The 23,376-nt window shown below is 41.0% G+C and overlaps 9 protein-coding genes across 9 annotated transcripts; 3 read left to right on the plus strand and 6 right to left on the minus strand. All coding sequences in view use genetic code 12, as the record gives it.

Moving 5' to 3' along the window:
* Positions 1-172: 172 nt before the first annotated feature.
* On the minus strand, positions 173-2,961 carry PICST_90468 (predicted protein). The gene has a single exon (XM_001385673.1). The coding sequence runs from the start codon at positions 2,902-2,904 to the stop codon at positions 1,333-1,335; it is 1,572 nt and encodes a 523-aa protein (XP_001385710.2). The 5' UTR covers positions 2,905-2,961; the 3' UTR covers positions 173-1,332.
* A 1,229-nt stretch (positions 2,962-4,190) lies between these two features.
* Positions 4,191-5,729, minus strand: MCH2.1 (Monocarboxylate transporter; the record flags this gene model as incomplete). The annotated part of the gene is made up of 1 exon (XM_001385674.1): positions 4,191-5,729. One exon carries the CDS (start codon positions 5,727-5,729, stop codon positions 4,191-4,193), a length of 1,539 nt encoding a protein of 512 aa, XP_001385711.2.
* Positions 5,730-7,169: 1,440 nt separating this feature from the next.
* MEF2 (mitochondrial elongation factor G- like protein) lies at positions 7,170-9,826 on the plus strand (the record flags this gene model as incomplete). Its single annotated transcript, XM_001385313.1, has 1 exon — positions 7,170-9,826. The coding sequence occupies one exon, from the start codon at positions 7,170-7,172 to the stop codon at positions 9,705-9,707; it is 2,538 nt and encodes an 845-aa protein (XP_001385350.2). The 3' UTR covers positions 9,708-9,826.
* Positions 9,827-10,053: 227 nt separating this feature from the next.
* PICST_32562 (predicted protein) lies at positions 10,054-10,938 on the plus strand (the record flags this gene model as incomplete). Its single annotated transcript, XM_001385314.1, has 1 exon — positions 10,054-10,938. The coding sequence occupies one exon, from the start codon at positions 10,054-10,056 to the stop codon at positions 10,936-10,938; it is 885 nt and encodes a 294-aa protein (XP_001385351.2).
* A 248-nt stretch (positions 10,939-11,186) lies between these two features.
* On the minus strand, positions 11,187-14,372 carry PUT3 (transcription activator involved in proline utilization potential fungal Zn(2)-Cys(6) binuclear cluster domain; the record flags this gene model as incomplete). Its single annotated transcript, XM_001385675.1, has 1 exon — positions 11,187-14,372. The coding sequence occupies one exon, from the start codon at positions 14,370-14,372 to the stop codon at positions 11,187-11,189; it is 3,186 nt and encodes a 1,061-aa protein (XP_001385712.2).
* Positions 14,373-15,274: 902 nt separating this feature from the next.
* PICST_32564 (predicted protein) lies at positions 15,275-17,353 on the plus strand (the record flags this gene model as incomplete). The annotated part of the gene is made up of 1 exon (XM_001385315.1): positions 15,275-17,353. The coding sequence occupies one exon, from the start codon at positions 15,275-15,277 to the stop codon at positions 17,351-17,353; it is 2,079 nt and encodes a 692-aa protein (XP_001385352.2).
* Positions 17,354-17,358: 5 nt separating this feature from the next.
* On the minus strand, positions 17,359-18,652 carry PICST_79035 (predicted protein). Its single transcript, XM_001385676.1, has one exon. The coding sequence runs from the start codon at positions 18,328-18,330 to the stop codon at positions 17,584-17,586; it is 747 nt and encodes a 248-aa protein (XP_001385713.2). The 5' UTR covers positions 18,331-18,652; the 3' UTR covers positions 17,359-17,583.
* A 1,510-nt stretch (positions 18,653-20,162) lies between these two features.
* PICST_61353 (predicted protein) lies at positions 20,163-22,454 on the minus strand (the record flags this gene model as incomplete). The annotated part of the gene is given in 4 exon segments (XM_001385677.1): positions 20,163-20,458; positions 20,477-21,476; positions 21,546-22,124; positions 22,179-22,454. The coding sequence occupies 4 exon segments, from the start codon at positions 22,452-22,454 to the stop codon at positions 20,163-20,165; spliced, it is 2,151 nt and encodes a 716-aa protein (XP_001385714.2).
* A 568-nt stretch (positions 22,455-23,022) lies between these two features.
* Positions 23,023-23,325, minus strand: PICST_48525 (predicted protein; the record flags this gene model as incomplete). The annotated part of the gene is made up of 1 exon (XM_001385678.1): positions 23,023-23,325. A coding segment is annotated over one exon (303 nt), but the record flags the coding sequence as incomplete, so codon positions are not given.
* Positions 23,326-23,376: the final 51 nt, after the last annotated feature.

The raw sequence follows: 23,376 nt of genomic DNA on the forward strand, positions 1-23,376 counted from the left end.
AAAAATATTTGGATCAGATAGCGAAAAAAAGTGCAGAAGACTTAACTATGAAAATGATATAATCTCTCTGTATCCGCTTACGTAACCCAGCAAAAAAAATTTGATTTTTCACTGAAGACCTGAACCAAAGAAAAAGTGAATAGTCATAGATTACACCACTATATTTAGTAGACATTCATTCACCAGCGGCCGAACGCACACTCACATCCACAAGTCCAGCATTATGAGTTCGTCGCACTGTAGATTCTACGAAAATAAGTACCCCGAAGTGGACGAAGTTGTCATGGTCAACGTCCAGGAGATCGCCGAAATGGGAGCCTACGTCAAATTATTGGAATACGATAACATCGAAGGGATGGTGTTGTTGTCAGAGTTGTCAAGAAGACGTATCCGTTCTATCCAGAAGCTTATTCGTGTGGGAAAGAACGAAGTTGCCGTTGTATTGAGAGTCGACAAAGAAAAAGGTTACATTGATTTGTCCAAGAGAAGAGTTTCAGCAGAAGATATTGTGAAATGTGACGAAAGATACAACAAATCCAAGGCCGTGCACTCCATCTTGAGACACTGTGCCGAAAAGTTCACTGTGCCTTTGGAAACTTTATATCAGACTATCGGCTGGCCATTAAGTAGAAAGTACGGTCATGCGTACGATGCCTTCAAGTTATCTATTACTGATCCTGTCATCTTTGACGAAGTTGAAGCTCCATCTGCTGATGTGTTGGAAGAATTGAAATTGTACATTTCCAGAAGATTGACTCCTCAGGCCATTAAGATTAGAGCCGACGTGGAAGTATCTTGTTTCTCATACGAAGGTATTGATGCCATCAAGGCAGCCTTGGTAGCTGCTGAAAACGTTTCGACCGAACAAATGCAAGTCAAGGCCAAGTTGGTTGCAGCCCCATTATATGTTATTTCTGTTCAAGCATTAGACAAAAACCAAGGTATCACCTTATTGGAATCCGCCATCGAACAAATATCCAATACCATCACCGAAAAGGGTGGTGTCTGTAAGGTCACCATGGCTCCAAAGGCTGTCACTGCTACTGAAGATGCTGAGTTACAGGCATTGTTAGAAAGAAAAGAAGCTGAAGACAAGGAAGAATCTTCTGATGAAGAGGACGAAGAATAAACATGCTCTGCATTCAAAACCATTTCAACTCAATAGTTAGTTTCAGGGTGTATGGTCTCGAGTCTACGAACACGAAGATTCTCTTATAAATAGTTATAGATTTTATATCCCCATGAGTAACTATTTACCTTAAAAAGTAAAGAGATATATACTAAAATGTAATACTACAGTTTTGTGAACTGAAATGCTAATGAATTTGACAATTAAGGCGAAAACCCTTTCTTGATGAGCAATTGCTTTTTGTTCGCTCTGTCAATGATATAGGCAGGCAAGTTGGGAATCAACTCAACTGGAACTCGCAATTCTGCCAATGACTCAGGAAGGACTAGATTATCGATGTTGGTGAGTTCTGGATTCCCACTTAAATCCAATAACTTGAGATAATTGCCAAACCGCACTCCGCGAATAAGCTTGAGGTCGTTGTATGATAAATACAATGACGTCAAACTATAAGGGAAGTCTATTGATTCTATGATTTTTATTGAGTGGTATCCCAACTTGAGCACTTTCAAATTCGGAGGGAATACCACATCCTTAAGAGTTGTAATGTACTTTTCGTGCTCTTCGGCATCAGGATCATTTTGAAGATCTAAAATTTCCAAGGTGGGGGGTAAAGTTACATTCTTCAAAGTGGTTATCATGTTATCTCCCAAATACAACTCTTTTAATGCTGTTGGAAATTGCACCTTGTTAAGAGTCTTGATGTTGTTGTCGTTCAAGTAGAGTATCTCCACAGAGTTCGGCAATTTCAAAGGGTTGATACTGTTAACTCCATTACCAGTCAAAATCAAAGTCTTTACATTCGAAGGCAATTTCAAACCTCTAGTGGTTGTCATTGACGATTGTAGATTCAACACTTCCAAATTGTCCGGGAACTTTACTCCGGTCATAGACTCGTTGGGAATGTTAGATACTTCCAAGTACCTCAAAGTTTCTGGGAACTTGACACCTTTGATAGAATCGATGGGATTAAACCCCAAATTCAATGAAATCAAATCTTCTGGGAAATTCACACCTCGCAAGGATTCAATTCTGTTTTGGGAAATATCTAGGTGTTTCAAAGTAGCAGGGAATTCTACGTAATTTAATAAGTAAATCTTGTTGTCTTCCAAGCCTAAGCTTTCTAAAGTAGCAGGGAATACAATATTATCAATGGAATGAACTGCCCCCTGGCCAGCCAATAATGTTTTCAATTTGGGAGGCATTTTGAAACCAGTCAATGTCTCCAAGGCGTACCCTCCTCCAATATTCAATACCTGTAAACTATCCGGTAACTGCACCCCTGGTAAGAACCTTATGCTGCTTTCACCGTAATCCAATACTTTCAAATGCTTCCAGTACTCAATATCTCCTTGAATTTCCTGTCCAAGTTTTGCGAGTTCATTACGTTCAGTGATGTAGACAGTATCCATGTCATACTTGTTAATGACCGAACAATGAACAACTTTGTCACCTGCTACCTTGTTCAAGACATCCAAGAATCTATTGTACTCCTTGATCTCATATTCTTTGTAGTCTTTCCATTTCTTTCCAGGTGCAAAGTGGATATGATAACCAATGTCTCCCATACTGGAAATCTTGGCCGGATTTTGTTCGATGAACTCAGCAAATCCTCTCAAATTATTCTCAAATTCGTCGTTGTACTCTATACAAATGTTCAAATGATCAAATCTGATATTGGAGAGGACTTTATCTGTCAATAGCGAATTTATTTCAGAAAGCTCGAGGACTGTTACGATGTCGTCGGGCAGTTCTCTGAGCTCTTTCAATTGCATAATGATATGGTAGTAGCGAGGCTTGTCATACAAAAGAACTAGACGATGCTTTCTAGGGTTTAATGGAGGTAAAGCTTTCACTGGAGCAACAATTGCAGATGATTGTGAAATGGGAGCAGGTATTGATTCAACATTGTGAACTATTGGAGGTACTACTGGCAATGAAGAAGACACGACTGGAACTGAAGATATTATTGGAATTGAAGATGCTACAGTGGAAGGCACTGTTGGGTCTGAAGGTGTCACTACTGGTGCCGAGGATATTGTTGCTGTTAAGGAGGGTGGAGGAAGTATTTCTGTATTCGTACTTGATTTAACTTCATTTGTGCTCACTTCATATCCAATATGCTGCACTTTGGGACTGAATGGTTCAATGGAGCTTTCTTTCAAGCTAGTTTCAAACGCTGTATCTGCTGCTTTGTTGATCTGCTCAGCAGTTAGTGAAGGTGTATGTAAAATTGAACTGTTATTAATATGTGAGTTTGAGTCTAGGGATGAATCCTCCAAAACACCAAAGTTGGTATCTGGATTCTGTTTGTCTTTTTCTTGAAAATACGGCGTATCACTTCTCTGAGTTGTGGGTTCAGTTTTCACTGCTACTGACTCCAAATCCGGGAACAGTCGTATTTCATGGGAGCTGGTTAAGGTCATCGGTACTGAACTCTCATTGTTTGAAAGAGGAAACATATCCAAAGAAGGTTGTACTTCGAGTTTTGCTTTTTTTAAAGGAGGTGAGCTGTGCTGTGAATGGAAATCCCCGTCGTAATTGCTGTTTCCCGAGACCGTCTCAAGTTGAGATGAGATTGGCTCTGGTTTGACATTTGCGCTTTCCATAGGTTGCGCATCTAGTGCTACTGTTTGTTCAGATTTTTCAAACCCAGCTAGGGACTCTAGAAAATAGCTGTCACTATGTGACGTCTCGTCCGTTGGCATCGCCGATGTTGCGTGTTTGCGGATGATCAGTATAAGCTGGAAAGTCAGAGAAGCACTGTTTGTATTCATTTCAAATTTTGATGCTACCCATGCAGGAGAGTCTTCGCTAAACTTGGTCTACTATAGTACATGCGAACTGGACTGATATTAACTACTCTCTGTTCAAAAGATTATACATTAGTTTTCTCTATTCTATAAGAGGTATATATAAGGCATATTTGCATAAGTACATATTTTGGATGTGATAACTCTTAGAGTAATAAATATGAAGAAGCTACAAGGACTTCTATTAATTAATGAACATGGTCAATGGTTTTGATGTTAGTAACATTGAGTATTCTCATGTAAATTTGTTATGTTTTTTCGTGACTCGTCTTGAAACAACTGGTGATTACCAGCTTGAATGGTACGTTGATACCAGTGTAGTCTCCCTGATCGGAATCAGTATGCTGATCTACTTGTAGATGGTCTCTAGCCTTGATGTAGCCTCTTAATAGTAACAAGGAGCCAGCACAGGCCAAGAAGGAAACACCTGCAAATATAGAACAATTGATATACAGACCAGGATCTAGAATAGCTCCGTTTCCTTTGGTGAGCTTGATGCCAATGACAGGAGAAAAGAGCCCGGCCGCACCCATGATAGTCCAAATCATGGAGAAGGCAACATTCATCTTTCGCAAACCAAAGGTACGAGCTACAACGCCAGCAATCATACCGTAGATCGAACCCATAAGGGCACCTTGAATAATAGCAAAGGCAACAATTGTTGCGTAGTTTCTAGCAGGTACCCACATAGCCAAACAAAGGGTTCCAACAACAGTATATGCAACCACTGAAACAGTAGCACCTCCGAACTTGTCTGCCAATAAACCTATAATTGGTCTTCCACAGCAGGATCCTAATTGTACCATAGCAGATACGATCGATCCTTGGTACTCGCTATATCCCATAGATGTAGTGAACTGTGCCAACGTGTATAACACGATTACATAGCCAAACATACAGGTAATGACAAAGAAGGAAAGGATCCAGAAGGCAGCACTACTGACAACAGCAGAGTCAAAGGCAGTGAACTGGATCTTGTGGGCTTTGGATCTACTTCTGATCAACGAAATAGCAATCCAAGTGAGGCCAAATCCAATGATACTCTGAACACGAAGTGCCCAGAAGACACCTTTACTCTCAACAACATGTTGCATTCCTAAGTTGAAACAAATACCACCAACTCCAGAACCTGCTGAAGACAATCCCCCAGACAAAATTCTCTTTTTCTTGAAATACTGGGGAAGAACAGTTGTGGCAGGAATGCTGATGAAGGCTAGCCCAAAACTCTGGATAAGACCCTGAGTCAAGTAAAGTTGCCAGAGCTTTCTAGACCAACTAGCCAACATGAGCCCTGTAAACTGAAGACAGTTACCTACTATTATAGTGGGTCTGGTGCCTATCTTGCCTTGAATGAAGTTGATGGCCGGGCTACAGAACAACCCTACCCCAAAGGCTATACCACCGATATAGGCGTAGTCCATTTTTGTAGCGCCTGCAAATGTGTTGTTATTCAAGTAGTTGGCAAAGTAGATAGCAAACCCAGAGTTCATCCCCCATGTGCTGAAATTTAGGAGAAAGCATGCAAAACATATCACCCATGCATATCCTCCATCGACATTCAACTCCGAATCCTGTGGTTGCGGCAGAGACTGTTTCTCTATATCAGTGGTTGTAATTTTCGTCAAATCTCCGCCTGGGGTATCACGTATTTCTTCTACTAGGTGGCTATCGCCATTAGTGGAAAGCTTTGTGTGTATCTTGTCGTGAATTTTCTCGAGTTCTTCCTTCGGATTTCCTATCGACTTGTCCGAAGCCTCTGTATGCGATGAAGAACTATCCCGCTGCATATTTTTCCACTGGGTAATGGGAGCACCAAAATTCTATGGTCTAGTGTATAGGCGTGTACGTGGAGTCACAACTAGAAGTATAATAGCTCACGATAAGCCTATGTGAGATGGTATTGTATGATATTATTGGTTGATCAAAAAAATTGGGGTTCAAGCGCAATTAACCCTCTTTATATTTTGTAAAAAAATTTGACATTCCTATTTCTCGGATCTGCCTCCCATATCGGAACGAGTTCTAGAAAATATGAGCACTTGCGCTGTTCAGCTTTTGGTTCATACACTGCCAGTTCTTTTAATGGACCACCAGTTACAGTTATTCTTGTCGGACATTCACACAGAAGAGCAAGCTGACAAACTGCAAGCGTAAACTGTGACTCTCCCTTCGGATTACAATGTTGACTAGCTTAATGAATCAATTTCAAGTCCGTTTTTTTTTCCGACTCTACAGCTATACGACCATGAAATTTATACTTCAAAAAGTTGCAGAATTCGGGTATCAGCCGTGGCCGGTTCACCGTTCTCATCCATGCGGACTCTATGTACACCACTACCCGACAATAGCAAAGAGTCATAGAAAGATCGGGTTTCTTCATTGGATGCATTGGTTCAATCCGCTTAGGCTTTGGCATCTACGAGGTCGGGTATCGTATATGAGAACGATCGTATACCAGCTACTTTTTACGCTAATCAAAAGAGGCATCATAGGCGACAAAATTGAAAATCAAAGTATAGTTAAAGTTCATGGTGCTGTAGACTCTTACTAATGAGAGCTGACAAATACTTCAACAAATTTTCAGGACCAGCGGAACCCCGTTCGTGTGGCTCTATATTGCCTTAGAACAACATCTTGACAATAATGGCTGCGAAGACTACTGTTTTCTAAAAAATTAGCGATTTATCTCCATATTTACCTCTTCCATACAATAATAATAGGTGCAAAAAATAGAAGAAAAAAATCAACGAAGTTGGGGCAGGCCGGGAATTGAACCCGGGACCTCCCGCATATTAGTTTTGACAAGTCAAACCCTAAGCGAGAATCATACCACTAGACCACATGCCCGATTAGATGTTCTACAAATAGTTTTTTTCCTAGGTATGTTCAACAAATCACGTGAAATGACTATATACAGGATTTTGAAAAAGGATTTGACATAATGATCATTAAATTCGACATTTATTCTGCAATTTCGTCGAAAATGGGCAGTGAATCCAAGTAGCTCATAACTGCAAACAGATTAGTCCTATATAACACTACAATTGATTTTTGTGGACTGGTATTCAAGCTGATTATGTCTCAAACAATTCGTACATTTTCTGGCATCAAAAACATTTTGAAATCTTCAATCCCAGTGCGAGACCTCTAGTTGAAAAATCGAATTGCTCATAGTTAACGATATTTTAATTGTTCTATTGATGCTGAGTACATAGTCTAATTTCATTATGATAATAGCGACATCGCTACGATCCCAAACGTTTTGTACATGGAGAGCTTGGAGGGCAGTACATTCCACGGCAGTGCGGCTCGAATCTAAACTCAATGAAGTTCCCATAGACAGAACCAGAAATATTGGAATAATAGCCCATATTGATGCTGGGAAAACAACCACAACTGAAAGAATGCTCTACTACAGTGGAAAGACCAAGAGAATTGGCAATGTGGATGAAGGCGACACTGTCACTGACTACTTACCCTCAGAAAGACAACGAGGAATCACAATTCAACTGGCAGCGATCTCAATACCGTGGAATAATCACAAGATTAACATTATAGATACACCAGGACATGCAGATTTCACATTTGAGGTGACGAGATCATTGAGAGTATTGGATGGCGCAGTGACAATCTTGGACGGCGTAGCTGGTGTAGAGGCACAAACCGAAAAGGTCTGGAAGCAGGCGACTTCGTTGAACATTCCGAAGATTGCCTATGTCAATAAGATGGATAGACCTGGAGCTGGTTTCAGCAGAACTGTTATGGAAATTATCGAAAAACTTCAGACTAGAGTGGTCTTGTGTAATGTTCCTTATTTCGAAAACTCTAAGGATAACGATCCTGTGTTCTGTGGTGTAGCGGACATCCTCCATGTGAAGTTACTTAAGTGGAATCCTGAAATTGACCCTCATGGAAAGAATATAACTGTCATTGATATAGAAGCGGAGCGTGATACTTACCCTGAAGTGTACGAGACTGTTGTAAAAAGTAGAGAGTCTATGGTTGAAACATTGGGAGAATTTGATGAGGCTATAATCGACTCCTTTTTGGAGAGCAATGAAGACTACATGAACATTCCCATAAACGTCCTCAATGAAGCAATTAGAAAGGCCACACTTGAGAATTATTTAACTCCGGTCTACTGTGGATCTTCTTTCAGAAACATTGGTGTACAGCCATTAATGGATGGTGTGGTGAAGTATCTTCCTTCTCCTTTGCAAATTCTGGTTCCAGAAATCACTTCTTCAGCTACGAAGAACGTCAAAATTAAACATGTAAAAGCAAAACAGGCTGTGAAACAAGATATGGAAGTAACTACCAAGATGAACAACAGAACTGGGTTGGTGGTTAATGCCAATCCTAATCTTACTCTAGCTTTAGCATTCAAGGTTATGACACATGCCACTAGAGGTGTCATGACCTTCTTTAGAGTATACAGTGGGAAGTTGGTATCCAATTCTATCATTACTAATACAACTACGGGAAAAAAGTTACACGTAAAAAAGCTATTCATGATGCACGGTGATGAACCTGAGGAAGTGAAACATATTTCATCTGGTAACATTGGTGTTATTACTGGCCATGAAGACGACATACAGACTGGGGATACTCTCGTGTCCCATAGTCATCTCAAAAAGGGATTCAGTGAAATGGAATCTAACTTGAAGCTTTTACCAATTGAGATTCCTCCACCTTTGTTCAACTCTGCTATCGAGCCTCAAACAGCTGGTGATGAAGCCTACATGAAAGAATGTGTTCGGATACTTACCAGGGAAGACCCATCTTTGAAAGTATCAGTCGACGAAGAAATGGGACAGACCATAATTAGTGGTATGGGTGAATTACATCTCGATATCGTCAAAGAGAGACTTGTAAGGGATATGAAGGCGAAGGTTACTCTCAGAGACGTTGCCGTCTCCTATAAAGAAACATTATTAAATCCAGGTTCTTCTTATAAACAAACCAGCGAGAGCGGTTCGGTATCTATTGAGATAGAAATGGATAGTTTCGAAGGTGCTGCAGAGGAATCCAGTTTCTTTGAAGAAAATGGAGCAATGATCATTGCCGAAGATAACAATATCATCATAATCGAGCCGCTGGCTATTCTGCAGAATATGCTTAAGGCTCTTGAAGAGAGACGCTGGAAGTCTACCTATTCTTTAGAAGATCTTCAAGAAATCGTGATTCAAGGGTGTTTGACAGCATTGCAGATGGGAGGACCAATTTTCGGTTTATCGCTACACTCTACCGTGATAAGAGTTAAGAGCTGGGATTTCCCGGTGGCAGACAGTTCTGTTGCTTCAACCGTATTGTTGGATGTCTCCAGAAGTGCTGTGACTAGTTATATAGCCACGAATAGGGATTGGTTCGGTATTCTTGAACCCATTATGGAAACCAGAGTCTACATTGATTCAGACATCATGGGTGAAGTATCTCATGATCTAACGCAAAGATGCCAGGCCGTGATCAAATCGATTGAAGATGAATCAACCCAGGACGTCGACGCCTTGGCTTGGGCAAAGGATGAAGCCGAGAAGACATTCCTTCCTCCAGACTATACCATGAAGGCAGGAAAGGATGCAATTTCCTACAAAAACAAAAAGATTATCATTGCAGAGACACCATTGAGAGAAATGATTGGGTACTTATCAAGACTACGCTCGATTACTCAAGGTAGAGGTACATTTGATATGACCTACATTGGCATGAGAAGAGCCATCAAGTCGCGTTTCGATGCCATCTCGAAGGAATTTAACTTCATGTAAATAGACATAAACAAATCGCAATTCTTGTACATAGGCAAGCAACTAACAAACACTACTAGATCGTATTATCCGGAACAAATGACGAGTTCATGTCTACATTGTCAATATACGAAATCATTAAAGTATAGCTTAATTCATTTTTATGTTTGCCTAACATGCTCCTCTGTTCTTTTGTACATATTCACGTGATCAATGTGTGCAGGTGTCTCACCTACGAATTTACAAAAATGCATTCTCTGTTTTTTGTCAATTTGACAGGTCCACAATTTCAGTTTTCCACCAGATTGTCAGCTGTTCAGCACGGTTCCAATTTCGAGATTCTATAAGAGCAGGAGAGACAACCCAGATGAGCAATTTGCCAGACAACAGCGGCGTGGGGTCGCTTGCGCTTGACAGAGAGCGTGTCACATGTCTTTTACTTATTAACACCCAATTGATGAAGAAAGCCATCAACATCTACCACAACATCTTGTGCAACCAGCAGACACTTCAACAAATGCCACAGCAGACGCGTCAAAGTGCCATTGATCTGTACCAGAACTGCACGCGTCGACTCCATTGCAACTTGACTGTGTTGAACTATATTCATGAAAAATACCACGCGGACCCATCCCAGGTTTCACAACAACAGAACAAGGCCAGCTTTCCTATCATTTTATCGGCCCCACAAGACACTCCAGAGCTTATTCAACTATACACAAAACTTCAGGAATTGTATCCGGAAGCTTTGCAGTACTTGAAAATGAAGCTTCAACAGATGAGAAAACTGCAGTTCCAGAACCAACCCAATCAGAACCAGCAGCCCCAGCAAAGTAGGCCATCTTCATTTTCACAACAACAACTACCTCAGCGTGGCCAACAAATGCCACAGCGACAATTATCTCAACAACAAATCAACAATCTCCAGCAACAGCAGCAGCAGCAGCAGCAGCAGAACCCTATGATGGCCAGTAATTCACCCATGCTCGGCAACGTCAACACCATAAACCCACAATCTACATCTGGACAACCAGACTTCTTGCAGCAGCAGCAGCATTACAACAATGGATTCAACGGGCAGAACCAGAAATTCGGAGGTAACATCCCTCAGCAACAGGGACAGCCTCTGGCCATATCTCCGCAACAGATTTTGCAGCAGATGAATAACGGCCCGTTGGGAGGTTCCGGAAACATGAACTCCAACTTGGCAGCTGGAAACGGCAACAACAATAACATGATGGACTTCTTCTAAAACCAAGCCTTCATGATCCTGAACCGAAGTTATCACACCAGGTTGACTATTTCAATTGTATTAATATCTTACATTTCTTGTTGTATTATTCTAACGTTTCATTTGCTAAATCTAAGATGTTTGCTGATTTGGCATATAAATAATTTCTATTAAATCCCCGATGTCTGAACACATATTGTATTATATGTTTCCTATATATATTGTTACAATTAATGCACGTACTACCAACACATAAGTTAGCACGCTTGTTAGGATTGGTCCATTATGTCATGGAACTCCAGGTTGATGATGTCACTGTAGCCTCCAGATGCCATGCTCGTACCAAAGCTGGGATGACCGTAGATATCTCCACGGCTGTCAGAGCCTGGTCCATAGTTGGTAGGAATGTGCCCGGCAGTATTATGAGGAGTGGAACTTTCTGTGGCCGAATGCGATTCAACGGCGTGATTTCTTAGAAAGAGGTCACCACTCAGACCATGTTGTTGGTTTGGATTACCTCCGGCAACATTCAACCAACCGGCATCATTGGTGATTTCATTCCACAACTTCTGTTCTTCATCCAAATACGTCAAACCTTCGATACCTGCCAAGTCTGAATTGGTGTATACATCACCACCAGTATTGTTTCCATTCATTGGAGTTGGGATGGTGTAAGAAAAAGTATCACCACTCATTGTTCCTAGAGGGTATGAAGTGGTATGAATATATGGGTGAATTGGTGTTTGTCTGTCTGGAAATTCTAGATATGGCTCAGATGGAGGAGCCTGTTTATCGGGCGCAACTGCAGCTACAGCAATACTTTCACTTAGCTCCGTGTCGAGAACATTTAAGTGATCGCTATTAATCTTGGAGTTTGAAATTTGGTTAACCTCGACGATGTGATTTTGAATTTCCTCCGATGACAAATTTGTATTGGAAATATTGATTTCTTTTAAATCGTCATCGTGCTTCAACAAAAGATCTTTCATGACTCCATTAAAGTCAAGAACTTTGATAAGCTTCAATAATTGAGCTCTTCTGAGTGCAGCTGGATAGTTTCCAAGTTTCTTCATCTTGGTGAAGATTATTAAAGCATGATCCAAGTGTTCTTTCGTGGCTTCATGTACGCCAAACGAGGCATTGAATAAGATTAATGTCGAAGCCGACGTGAATAAATACTCTCTATCCATCCATCCAAAAAGGGCTACCATGTTTTCTGGAAGAAGGGCCCATATTGATTTTATGGTATTGATGGACGCTTGGAACGAGGCATTCAATAAGAATAATACATTCTTTGAATATTTTGACAAGTCAACATATTTGTTGACTGTATTTTTGGCCTGGAGTTCCTTTAGTTTCTTGGTAGCAAAGTGGAAAAGTAATGGACGAACAGCCAAGTTCAAACCTTGGAAGTATTCCGTCATCAAATTGACAATAAGTCTTGTGATGCGCAAGTTTTCTTCTGAAAAATCTATCTTGAGGAAGTCTGGCAACAAGTTCTTCCATGTCATCAACTTATGCACCAAATCTGAAACAACTGGTAGAATATTGACAGTGGGCTGCTTGGTGTATAAAGAAGATAAGATGATAGCATTGATTTGTGTGATTGTAACGCAGTTGTTTATGTAGTCTGCCGGTGGGAAGATATAGTATCCTCTGACATCATTTTCATCCTTTCTGAAATCGGTGAGATCAATGTTGAAATCAACCGGCAATTCAGTGGAAACACTGTCGTCTGCAAAACTTAAAGGCAAACCAGCTTTAGAAGACAACATTCTCTCGTACATATACACCGTCCACCATATTCTTCTTCGGTGCTCTAGCTCGAACCTATTCAAGTTCTCTTTGTCTGCATCCACATGCCAACCTAAGATCAAAGTCGACCTGAGAGCCAATCCAAAATAGAAATACGAAGCAATGGTACAATCAGCCACTTGTAAGTAGAAAGCATAAAGAAGCATTACTTCAATACCACCATCTTTAGTAATATTATCTATGGCACCTGAGGCAAACAAGCCGGTAAACAACTCAGAAGCCTCGTAGAAGAATCCAGATCCTGGTAGCGTGTCTTTCTCTTTTCTTTCTTTAGTTCTATTTCTCGCCTTCTTGGATTCCAACTTTTCCTTCAGCTTTATGATGTGTGAGTTTGATTCAGTTCCAAGATACATTTCGCCAATAGCAAATATAAGTAGAATCTTACAGAACCATATGGTTTCAAGAATTGTATCATCATCTGTGTCTTTTTTTATCGCATTTTCATCTTCGTCAGGTCCACCTTTAGCTTCGGTGATGTTTCTCTTGAGTATTCTCTTGTTCTCAGCTGCCTTTCCGGAATATAAATTCATAAGGAACTTCTTGACAAGCCCTTCGTTGAAGAAGTAAAAACACCCATCGTTATAGTTGATAAACGTATCTACCAAGAGCATGGCGTATGAATACGATGGTAACGTAAAGTTAATGGAGAGTCCTGGTCTGGTGTTGGTCTTAGCAAGAGTGATTCGGTAGGCGTTTCCCTCCTTCTCGAGTATTTCCGTCTCTCGTTTGTTACGCTTGAATGATCCGGGTTCTCCAGACTGGTTCGATTGAGGTGTTGAGCCACCTACACTATTGGGAGAAGCAGTGGGTGAAGTATCTGTAGAATTGTTAGGCAACAAACTTGAAGACACAAACGAAGGTACCATGTTCTGGATTTCGAGTCCAAAAAGCGTCATGGATGACGAGCCTACATAGACCTTTTCCCCCGTTCTCGACTGTATAAGTCTGCCGTGTTTATCCAAAGATGGCTGGATCACCTCAGTGGAGGAGAAATTGCTATTAGCCGTAACACCTGTCGTCAGAGCAGGCTGTTGTGGTTGCTGCACCGATTGCAGTACACTTGGCATGGAGTACTTGATGTTGTTGGTAAAATTGTTTTGCTGTTGTAGTGTCAGGGCCAGAAGCACAGGGTTTGCTCGGATGCGTTTTGTTTCCTCTTCCTTCAAGTTGTTTCTGAGAACGGCATTATCCTTCTTCAAACGGGCTATATCGTCGTGCAACTTCGACAAGTACTTCATCGATACGACAATCTTCTTATCAGCCTCTACATACTCGCACTTCGTCTTTGCAATCTGACACTTTTTACATGGATCTCCTCCGGGACATCGGATGTGTCTAGCACGACAACGAATACAGGCTAGCGCTGTACGCTTCTGCTTGTTTGATTGGTGAGACGATGTTATATTCGATAAATTTGATGAAGCATGTGACGACGCATTTGATGACGATGATGGTGAATTAGATGATATGTCTGTTAATGTGGACGTTATGTTTGTAGTTTGCCCCAGAGCAGGGCTGTTTGCTGGGTGCAACTCGAGCACTCCTCCAGCTATCATGGAGTCAGCTACTTCCTCATCTTTGACGGAAGCAGAGAGCGAAACGGCAGGGCGATGTTCGTCGCCCGCAGCGCAGTCTGTCATATTCTCGATGGCACTGGTCTAATTGGAAAAGAAAATGTTATCAGAAACGAAAGAAATTGAAAAGATGTGAATACATTGTCATCAGAAATGAAGTATGCACATTGGAACCGTTACGTTTTGAAATAACGAAATAAGCGGAGTGCACATAGCGCTCCGTTCGGAGTGGGTTAGTCATAGCGAGCCAACCTTCTGCTACTAACAAATACGATATACATGTGGGATTCGGTTTCATAAGGATAGAATGGGATTCCATCTACTTTGTTGTTGTATGGAGTTTTCTTGGATTTGTGCAATTGATATAGTTCCCAAGGAAGAGCCGTTTCTGTCACGTCTCATTTCTCATTTCTCACTACAAAGAATTGCCACAGTTGCAACTGCTGCGACGAAAGAAACATGTATTGACTGATCAAGTCAAATTGTAGCAGAAGCAGATAGATTACAATGGGCTTTGTTCATGGAGGTGAAATTATGGTATCTCATCTTTCTGATCTGAAACCGTTGCATTCTCCAGACTACAGACGAAGTTTTGAATTTATTAGCCAATTAGCTGCGAAAAACACCCCAAAGTTGAAAATTATAGGAACGTGGTGATAGAGGAGAGATGTGATCTTTGTCAACTGCTATTTTGCTTATCTCTTTAACCAACACACTCTATAGCATATAACCTGCTTTACTATTTACTATTTACATTTCCTATTTCTTTCACTGACTTCTACATTCTAACATAATCACAGCAAATGTATAGCCTAACAAAAGTATTTTTCTTCCCCATACTTTTCATAATTTTTCGCACTAGCCCCTTCTATCTCTAACTAACACCTTACTCAGACAATTACTAATACACTTCATCTCCTGAAGTTATCCCATTGTATCATGTTTCTAGAACTCTGTACTATACCACAATGGAGTCTGATATCATAGACTACACTTCTCCATCCATATCCGATCTTCCTCCGGAAATCATCTCCTACATCTTCTCGTATCTCTCACCTGACTTGGTATACGAAAAGTTTATCGAATTATGTCCCTGGACCAACCATAGTATCCAAAACATCGCCTACGCTTCTATTTTTACTCGTAAGCTCATTGTACGACTGGTGCCGCTCAGGAAAACTGGATATGACGCTTCCCGAGTCTTTTACTCCCCCGCAGATCTCCAGACTGCCTTTGTCATAATTGGATTCCAAAGAGCTTACAATGTGCTTCGTAACTTGATCCACTACAACCTAATGAATAATACGCTGATTTTTCCCCGTGAAATGGGATTTCTTTTTCGGTTCAAGAATGAAGCTGGGAATGTGTCTGAAATGCCGTCTCAATGGCTCCATAGCGAAGTAGACTACTTTGCTAAACTTATTGAGATTCTTTCATTAGACAATTACTATAAGGATGCCATTCCTCGAGTCTGTTTCCAACTATCGTATAACATCACATTGAGCCCAGCATTAATAGCCAAAAGCAACAAGATTATGCAGAGAATAGAATCATTAGAAAATAAGACGGTTAAAGTGTTGATACAGAGTAGCTACACATCCAAGAATTCAGTTCAAAATATCCGTCTATTACACACAAATTCGTTGGACAGCTTAGAGGAACTCTACCTATGGAGATATAACATTTCCAACTACCATGTTAAAAACTACCTACGCAGAAGTTCAGAGACTCTTCGAGTTTTGGACTTGACAGCAAATGAGATAACTTCGCTTCAAGGTCTAACACTACCTCCTAACCTTGAGAAGCTACTTCTCAGTGCCAACAACATTACGAGCTTGGATGGTCCGAACTATGACGAAGCTACCAAGTTAAAGATTTTGGATGCCTCAATCAATGCCATTCATGACTTGGACTATAATTTAGTGCTTCCTTCATCTCTCACAAGTCTCAAGATCACTTACAATTCAATTCCTCAGATACACCAAGCACAGATTCCGCAAAATTTGAACATATTGGGACTCTCTAAAAACTCATTGACTCATTTGGAAGATATCATTCTTCCACCTTCTCTCTGCGAATTGCATTTGAATGGTAATTCTATAAAGACTTTGCCAGAAAATTTATTTATTTCTACTCCCAATTTGACCATTTTGGACTTGTCAGAAAACCAAATCGACGACTTGGACGATCTTGGTGAATTGCCAGATAGTCTAAGTGAACTAATGCTAGACAACAACGAGATTGACCATAGTGATTTGCATAATATACTAACAACCAACTTGACCAAATTATCATTGCGATCTACAGGATTAATTACATTTAGTCATGTTCAATTGCCAAAGGGGTTGAAAGAGCTCGACATTTCCAAAAATGAAATCGGAGAAATCGAGTTGGTTAATTTTGGTGACGAGTTGACAAAGTTGAATTTAAGCAACAACATCCTATCCACATTCAATTTGGATACATCAGTACACTTACCGCGTACTATACGGAAGCTTGATTTGAGCCGTAACAAGTTCATGCGTGGATTGGATAGCATAGGGATACCGTCCCATTTAACTTCTTTACACCTTAATGATATAGGTCTTGGATTATTAACCAACGATACTATCAGTAAATTACCCGTGTCATTAGAGACGTTGTTCCTCGATAATACATGCTGGACTCCAAAAGTGAATAGCAGTGGAACTATAACCAAATACAAATCAATTGAGCTCAGTCTTGACTTCAGACTGATATTGCCCAATTTGACAACGTTATCGTTAGAAAGAAATTGCATTGGCCTGATCGATGACATCACCTATCCTTGTGGTTTGCAATGGCTTTCTTATCAACATAACGACTTGGGACATATAAATTTTCAGAATATCCCCACCAACATTAAATGTCTACAGTTAAACAACAACAAGATCCACGAAGAAATTCTTTGGGAATCGATTCGTAATGTGCCCTACTTTCCCGAGATCGAATACTTCGGCATTTGTGGTGACCAGACGGAACTCATGCGACTGGGTATCTACTTTGGGGGAATGGAGCCTACGAGTTGAAATATCGAATGTAAATAATGAATTTTTTTAGTATGAAAGTGCCATAATATATAGTAGAAAGAAAACCAATTGTCTTTGCTCCAAAAACAGAAAACAACTTTTTTTAGGAAAAAAACCGTCAAGAACTAAAGGAATGAAAAGTACTTGTAAATTTTGACCTACTTTTCAAAAAAAAAGGAGTAAAAAGATGCGGCATGATACATAAGAGCAAGCCACCACTACCAATGAATTTAAACCAAAGGAAGAACATTTTCCTTGATTTGACCGATAACATTTCCAGGAGGGTTGTAGGAGCAGATAACGTACTTGCCCCAGTTTTCAGCCGAGCAGTCCTTGTAGGCACAACCAAGCTGGGTAGTACCCTTCCAGACAACTTGGGTAAAGTGGTCCCATTGAGTGGCGGCGTTGTAGTTGTAGTCGTCACCTTCCACGTACCAGGCATCAAAGGCAGTGACACCGCTCAGGTATCCGACAGCCAAGTTTTCACCGTACTTACCACCGGAGTGGACCAAGCTACCAGAACACAGGTAGCCGTTGGCATAGTTCTGAGCATACTGATAGAGGTCGTCACTCCAGGTCAAGGCACTGACACCATGGTCGGCTCTCTTCTGGTTATGGGCATCCAAGATTGACTGGGCGAAATCCTTGTCAGCACTGCCAAAGTCGTTGGCTGGAGCTGCGGAGGATGCTGGAGAAGGAGCTGGAGCAGGAGCTGCAGCAGCAGTAGCCGAAGTGGTTGGTGCAGGTGCAGGAGCTGGAGCAGTAGTAGCATCGTTACCGTCAACAACGGTTGTGACGATGACTCTGGCCTGGGCCTTTGTGGAAACAGACGAGGTAGTTGCGGCTGGGGTCTGGCCATTGATAAAAATAGTGGTAACACCGTCGAGAACGGTGACTATGTGAGTCTGAGTGACGTAGACAATGTCGGCAAAGACCACGCTCAAGAGCGAGAAAAGAGCGAAGGTAAAAAATCTCATTATGAATGTAAGGAAAGGACGTTCAAGGCGACACTAAGAAGGAGTGGATGTAAGGAACGGATTGAAGACTAACTTGAGAGACCCAGCGGTACAGAGCAAGAAAACAACGATCACGTAGAAGAGGAATCACGGTGATATTTAAACGAAGGAGAAATACACCAGACGATACTCGCGAGACTGTTTGACCGGGATGCGGAATTAGTGAGAAAATAAAGTAGCGAAAAGCGTGCCTTAGAATGTGGACCCAGATGCGATGTTGCAACAGTAAAGAGCGGTGGTGGGTGAAAAGGAGAGAAGATGGTTTCCAAACGTTATGGAGATGTCAGGTAAGGCAATGGAGGCAGAAATTCTTCGGTTATGTGTTTTAAAGGGATAGGTGCCATATATATGTAATATTGTAAACATCCAGTTTCACATCTTGGGGGAATGGATTTTTTCGCCAGTGAACCTCAGATTCAATTTGAATAAGCTTTCTGCAGCAGAATATTAGCAGGGCTGCATGCAGCAGAATGGAATTCGCACCCAAGGAGTGAAAAATAAATTCGGCTTAGTCTTGTGTTGAATTTACGTATTTTCGTGTCTTTGTGCCTTCTTGGCTGGGATAGGTTGAGGCGACTGGCGGTAGGGTTAGCAGACAATACTGGACGGGCTATAGTTCGTGTGGCATTGTACCCAGCGGTCCGTCCGGCACGTGCGCTAATCCGCTGGTTGTTCTGACGTCAGTCCAGATCCGCTGCCTGCCCAATACCCCATCAATGAATGAACAAAGCGTGGATTTGTAAACAGAGGTAATGTGAGACAGTGGGCTTGCTATATTGCCCAAGCTTTAGATCGTGCGTTCCATTTCTCTGGTGTCTAAATTGCTTGTTAGAACTCGATTCTAGTGTTGTCAAGCGCCATCTCGATCTAGAATTCCACAGTCTGTTTCGGTTAGTATCCATTCGCCTTTGCTCTTTTTAGATGATCTAGACATGCTCCATAATAATATTAAGATGAATTTTTCACGTACCAGCAATATGTATGTAGGGATGAATAGATGGTCTTGGGCTCTGGATCGGGATCGACATCTTTGGTCTTCTAGGCCCTCTCTCCCACATACCTTGGATCAAATCAATATTTCCTAATGGGGGTAAATTATTGTGGGCTCGCAAAATATCAAATGAAAATACCAGCATTTTTTCCTTCTGATGAGCTACAGTGTACTACACCACAGAGCTGTAGCTAACATTAGCTAACGTCCTCGCCTATGTACACACCGAGAAAATCCTTCTCTGGCTGCTGTTCCAGGACAATAATCAGATTTCATTATTTCCAAGTCCAGGCAGCCCAATACGTGGGCAGACCATTGTGAGATGGATTAATGAATTTCAGGTACCGCTGCCCGTTCCATATTTTTCAAATCCGACCCGAACATCTGATTTAGACTCTAAGGGTCCTTCCTATATTGTAAGCCCACGAGTACATGTGTTAAGTATATATACTTCCGCTAATATGTAACTATGTCACTGCGTAAGAAGATAAAGTGTAGCTAAATGGACTTCTAGATAGAATATTAGTTAGACAACGTTGCGTTGATTTCTCCCAAATCATAACAAGTTGTAGATAAGCTGTTTAGTCCGAAAGAACAATGGATCGAACAACCCGAAAAACAATACAACATTAGCGGGGCTCCCTAATCAGCAAGCCATTTCTACAAAAATAATTTCTTTCAGAACTCTGCTCCAGTTTCTGTTGTGAATATCCCACAATGGGAAACGTAATTGCACCGGGACCTGCTTCTACAATATGATACATTGTTATGTAACAGCATGTTCATACACTATTGTTTGGTTCTAGAAGTCTCCAAGATCGGGATAAATAATCTCAAATTCTGTTTGGTCTCCAGAGCCTTCCACAAACTGGCACCAGTTGTGAAGGAACTTCACACCACATGTGCTCATTAATTCCAAATCGCCAATTACACACAACTGCCGCTTGGGCCGAGTCATAGCTACGTTTAATCTACGTTTATCTTTGAGAAACCCGATCTCACGGTTGTCGTTGCTTCTTACAAGCGAGATGATAATCACTTCCTTTTCTCTGCCCTGGAACCCATCGACCGTAGAGATCTCGATTCGGCTTCCTCCTTCTATCTCGTTCTTATCACTCTGGATTATTTTCTTCAAAACACTTACCTGCGCATTGTATGGCGAAATAACCCCAATATGCTCTGGTGCAACTCCTGATTCAAGTAATTTTTTAATATGCTGGGTGACTACGAGTGCTTCCATCTCGTTGAATTTTGATCCTGTAGAGTCAGCTAGACTTTTTGCATCTTCATCACTGGATTTTTCCGGAAAATCACCACCCTGTGTATCGTACCAAATGCACATGGCCCTGGTCTCATCGCTATCTGCTACTCCCTTCAAGTCGAGTAATGAAATGTCTCTAACCGATTCATGCGCTCGCAATTTCTCTTCGTAAAGTTCCCTTGATGGAAATTTCATAATATTTTCATTCATTCGGTATTGGGTATCCAACAATTTCTTAAAGGCATCTCCATTATGATCTTGTACTAATCTATCAAACAATGTATGCTCCAAGTTCGCAACCTTGGATTGTTCCAAGGACATGGAGCTGATCAAGGATTCTATTTCATCTTTAGACTTGACTGTAGGGGGTAGTTGCATATTGTCACCGGCGATCACCAACCTCTTGAACCCTAGATGATTCACAAGTGGAATCCAGCATTGTGGCTCTAGTGATTGTGAAACTTCATCTATTATTATTGTGTCAAAAAACGGATTGTCAGCACCAAAATTTTGAGATTCTTCCTTATATAGCGAAGTTAATTCATATGCCCCAGCACCATGCAATGTACTCAATATAACGTCGGCATGGAGCAAGAGATCCAGAACTATTTTCTTCTCTCGAACTCGTAATTCTTTCTTGAGCACTTTTAGATCTGCCCACAAAGCTCTTCTCTCTGCGTATCGTTTGCTCTTCTTGATCTTGCCTAAAGTCTCACCAATATCCTTTTCTATGTCTCTAAGGATTTCCTTGTTTCCACTACTTTCTCCTCCACCATAATTGGTTTTAGAGAGAATATCTAAAGAGTGCTGAAGATTACCAGCTAGCAAACGTGCGGGATGGCCTATTCTAATAAGCTTTTCTGGCGATTTGACACTCAGCGAAAATTCCAGCCTCCTTGGTTTCTTAGCAGTGCTTTCTGTCACTCCACCTCTGAATACTGGCGATAGCCTTTCCAAAATTGTATCTACAGAAATGTTGGATGGTCCACAGACCAAGACCTTTTCTCCATGATTGAAGACCAACTGTTTGATCAACTCTATCAAAGTGTATGTTTTTCCTGTGCCAGGAGGCCCGTGGATGATTGTTATTGGAGAATCGTTTACTGCAAAACTAATAGCATCCTTCTGGGATTGATTAAGTTGATTATTGAAAAACAAGTCATCGGCCATTTTGGTCACTTTCACTAGAGGAGAATACACCGATTCTCCCAATAAAAGTCTGGTGATGTAGTTCTTCTCTGAGTCACCCATCTCGCCCAATTTGTTCATCGTCGATATCAACCTCTTGTACGTAATAGAGTTAGAAAGCTTGACCAACCACATTCGAGTATTATCGTTGGAAGAGTTGTTGTATAAATTAAGCACTTTTTCGTCCGTAGAGTCCTCTTCGACTGAAACAGCAATTGAAGTCTGGTTCATCTTAATTACTACGGCATCTAGAGATTCGTCTGTTAAATCCGTTTTGACATTTTCTTTCTTCTTAGACGAATTAGCCAATGCTTTCTTGGTGCTCACTGTTTCCGCCGAGCTGGCATTACTCATCTTATCCATTTTGACTATATCTCCTACTCTAAGTGTACCCACTTGGATTTCATCCGAAGAATCCTTTTTGAGAGCAGGGTCTACACCCAATTCGATTATCGTTTTGCCACCAAGACCAGTTCGAACATTGTTGACTATCAAATTGACAACAGCAAGGCCTAAGCGGGCTAATTGTTTTGGCGGATATGAGGTTAAATATGAATTGGTCACAAGAACATCAGACTTTTGTTCGATATTGATGGCATTCTTGAATGACTCGACCAATTGAGCCTGTCGAGAATTCTCGCTCATTCCTCAATGTACAGCTGATGTCAATTGTTAGTAACTATCTTACAAAAATTTGGCTGTGTGTACCCGTTTTTCAAGAACAGATGTGAATCAACTGAATCAGTTGAAAAATCTAGTCTATGCATCTTGGTACACCACTTGAATTTCAAGTATTGTGTTTTGATATTCGATCTACTCGTCATGAGTACGACTACGCACATTTCGTACCCATTCTGATGATCGCAATTGACATACCTTCTCTTGCACTGTGGTTGTTTGCATGAAAAGAGAGGTTACCGTTGAGTTAAAGCCCAGTGAGTGAAAAATCGCACTGTACCCAAGATCGCTAAGTAGACTAGAAGAGAATGCTTCACACAATACAAGTATCATGTTTTACTAAAATTGAATCACTACAGTAAATACCTTCAATATTTCAAAGAATTACATTAGCTAAAGATACAAAGAATGTGAATACACAGCTCAACCAAAATAACAGTTGATATAGTAGAAGACAAATCACCAGGAAAAACATAAATATTGTAACACCACCAAAGCCCACCAGTAGACCCTAAAAAGCACTCTGCCAAACCTTTTATTGATTCTTCTGAAGGTCGTTTATGTCTCTTCCCGTTTGTTCCTTCAACACTTTGCCTGCTTCTCTTTGCACGTAATCATACACCAAGTTTCTTTGCTTGAAGTAGCCAGTCATCTTCAAGAACGACACGGTAGAATCGTAACATTTTTCACCAAAGGCCAAATAGTTTCCAAACCATCTACGAAAATCCACAGACGAAAAACTGGAGGTGTCAAACACCAATCCTGTGTTACGGTGGATTCCAGCTAAGATGATAGAAATCAAAACTAAATCAAACGAATAATGTGCAAGCTTTCCAATCTGTTAAGTTAGTAACGATTTCAATAACAATTGCAATAACAATAGTTCGAT

Source organism: Scheffersomyces stipitis, chromosome 6 (assembly GCF_000209165.1).
Source record: "Scheffersomyces stipitis CBS 6054 chromosome 6, complete sequence".
NCBI lineage: Eukaryota > Fungi > Ascomycota > Pichiomycetes > Serinales > Debaryomycetaceae > Scheffersomyces > Scheffersomyces stipitis.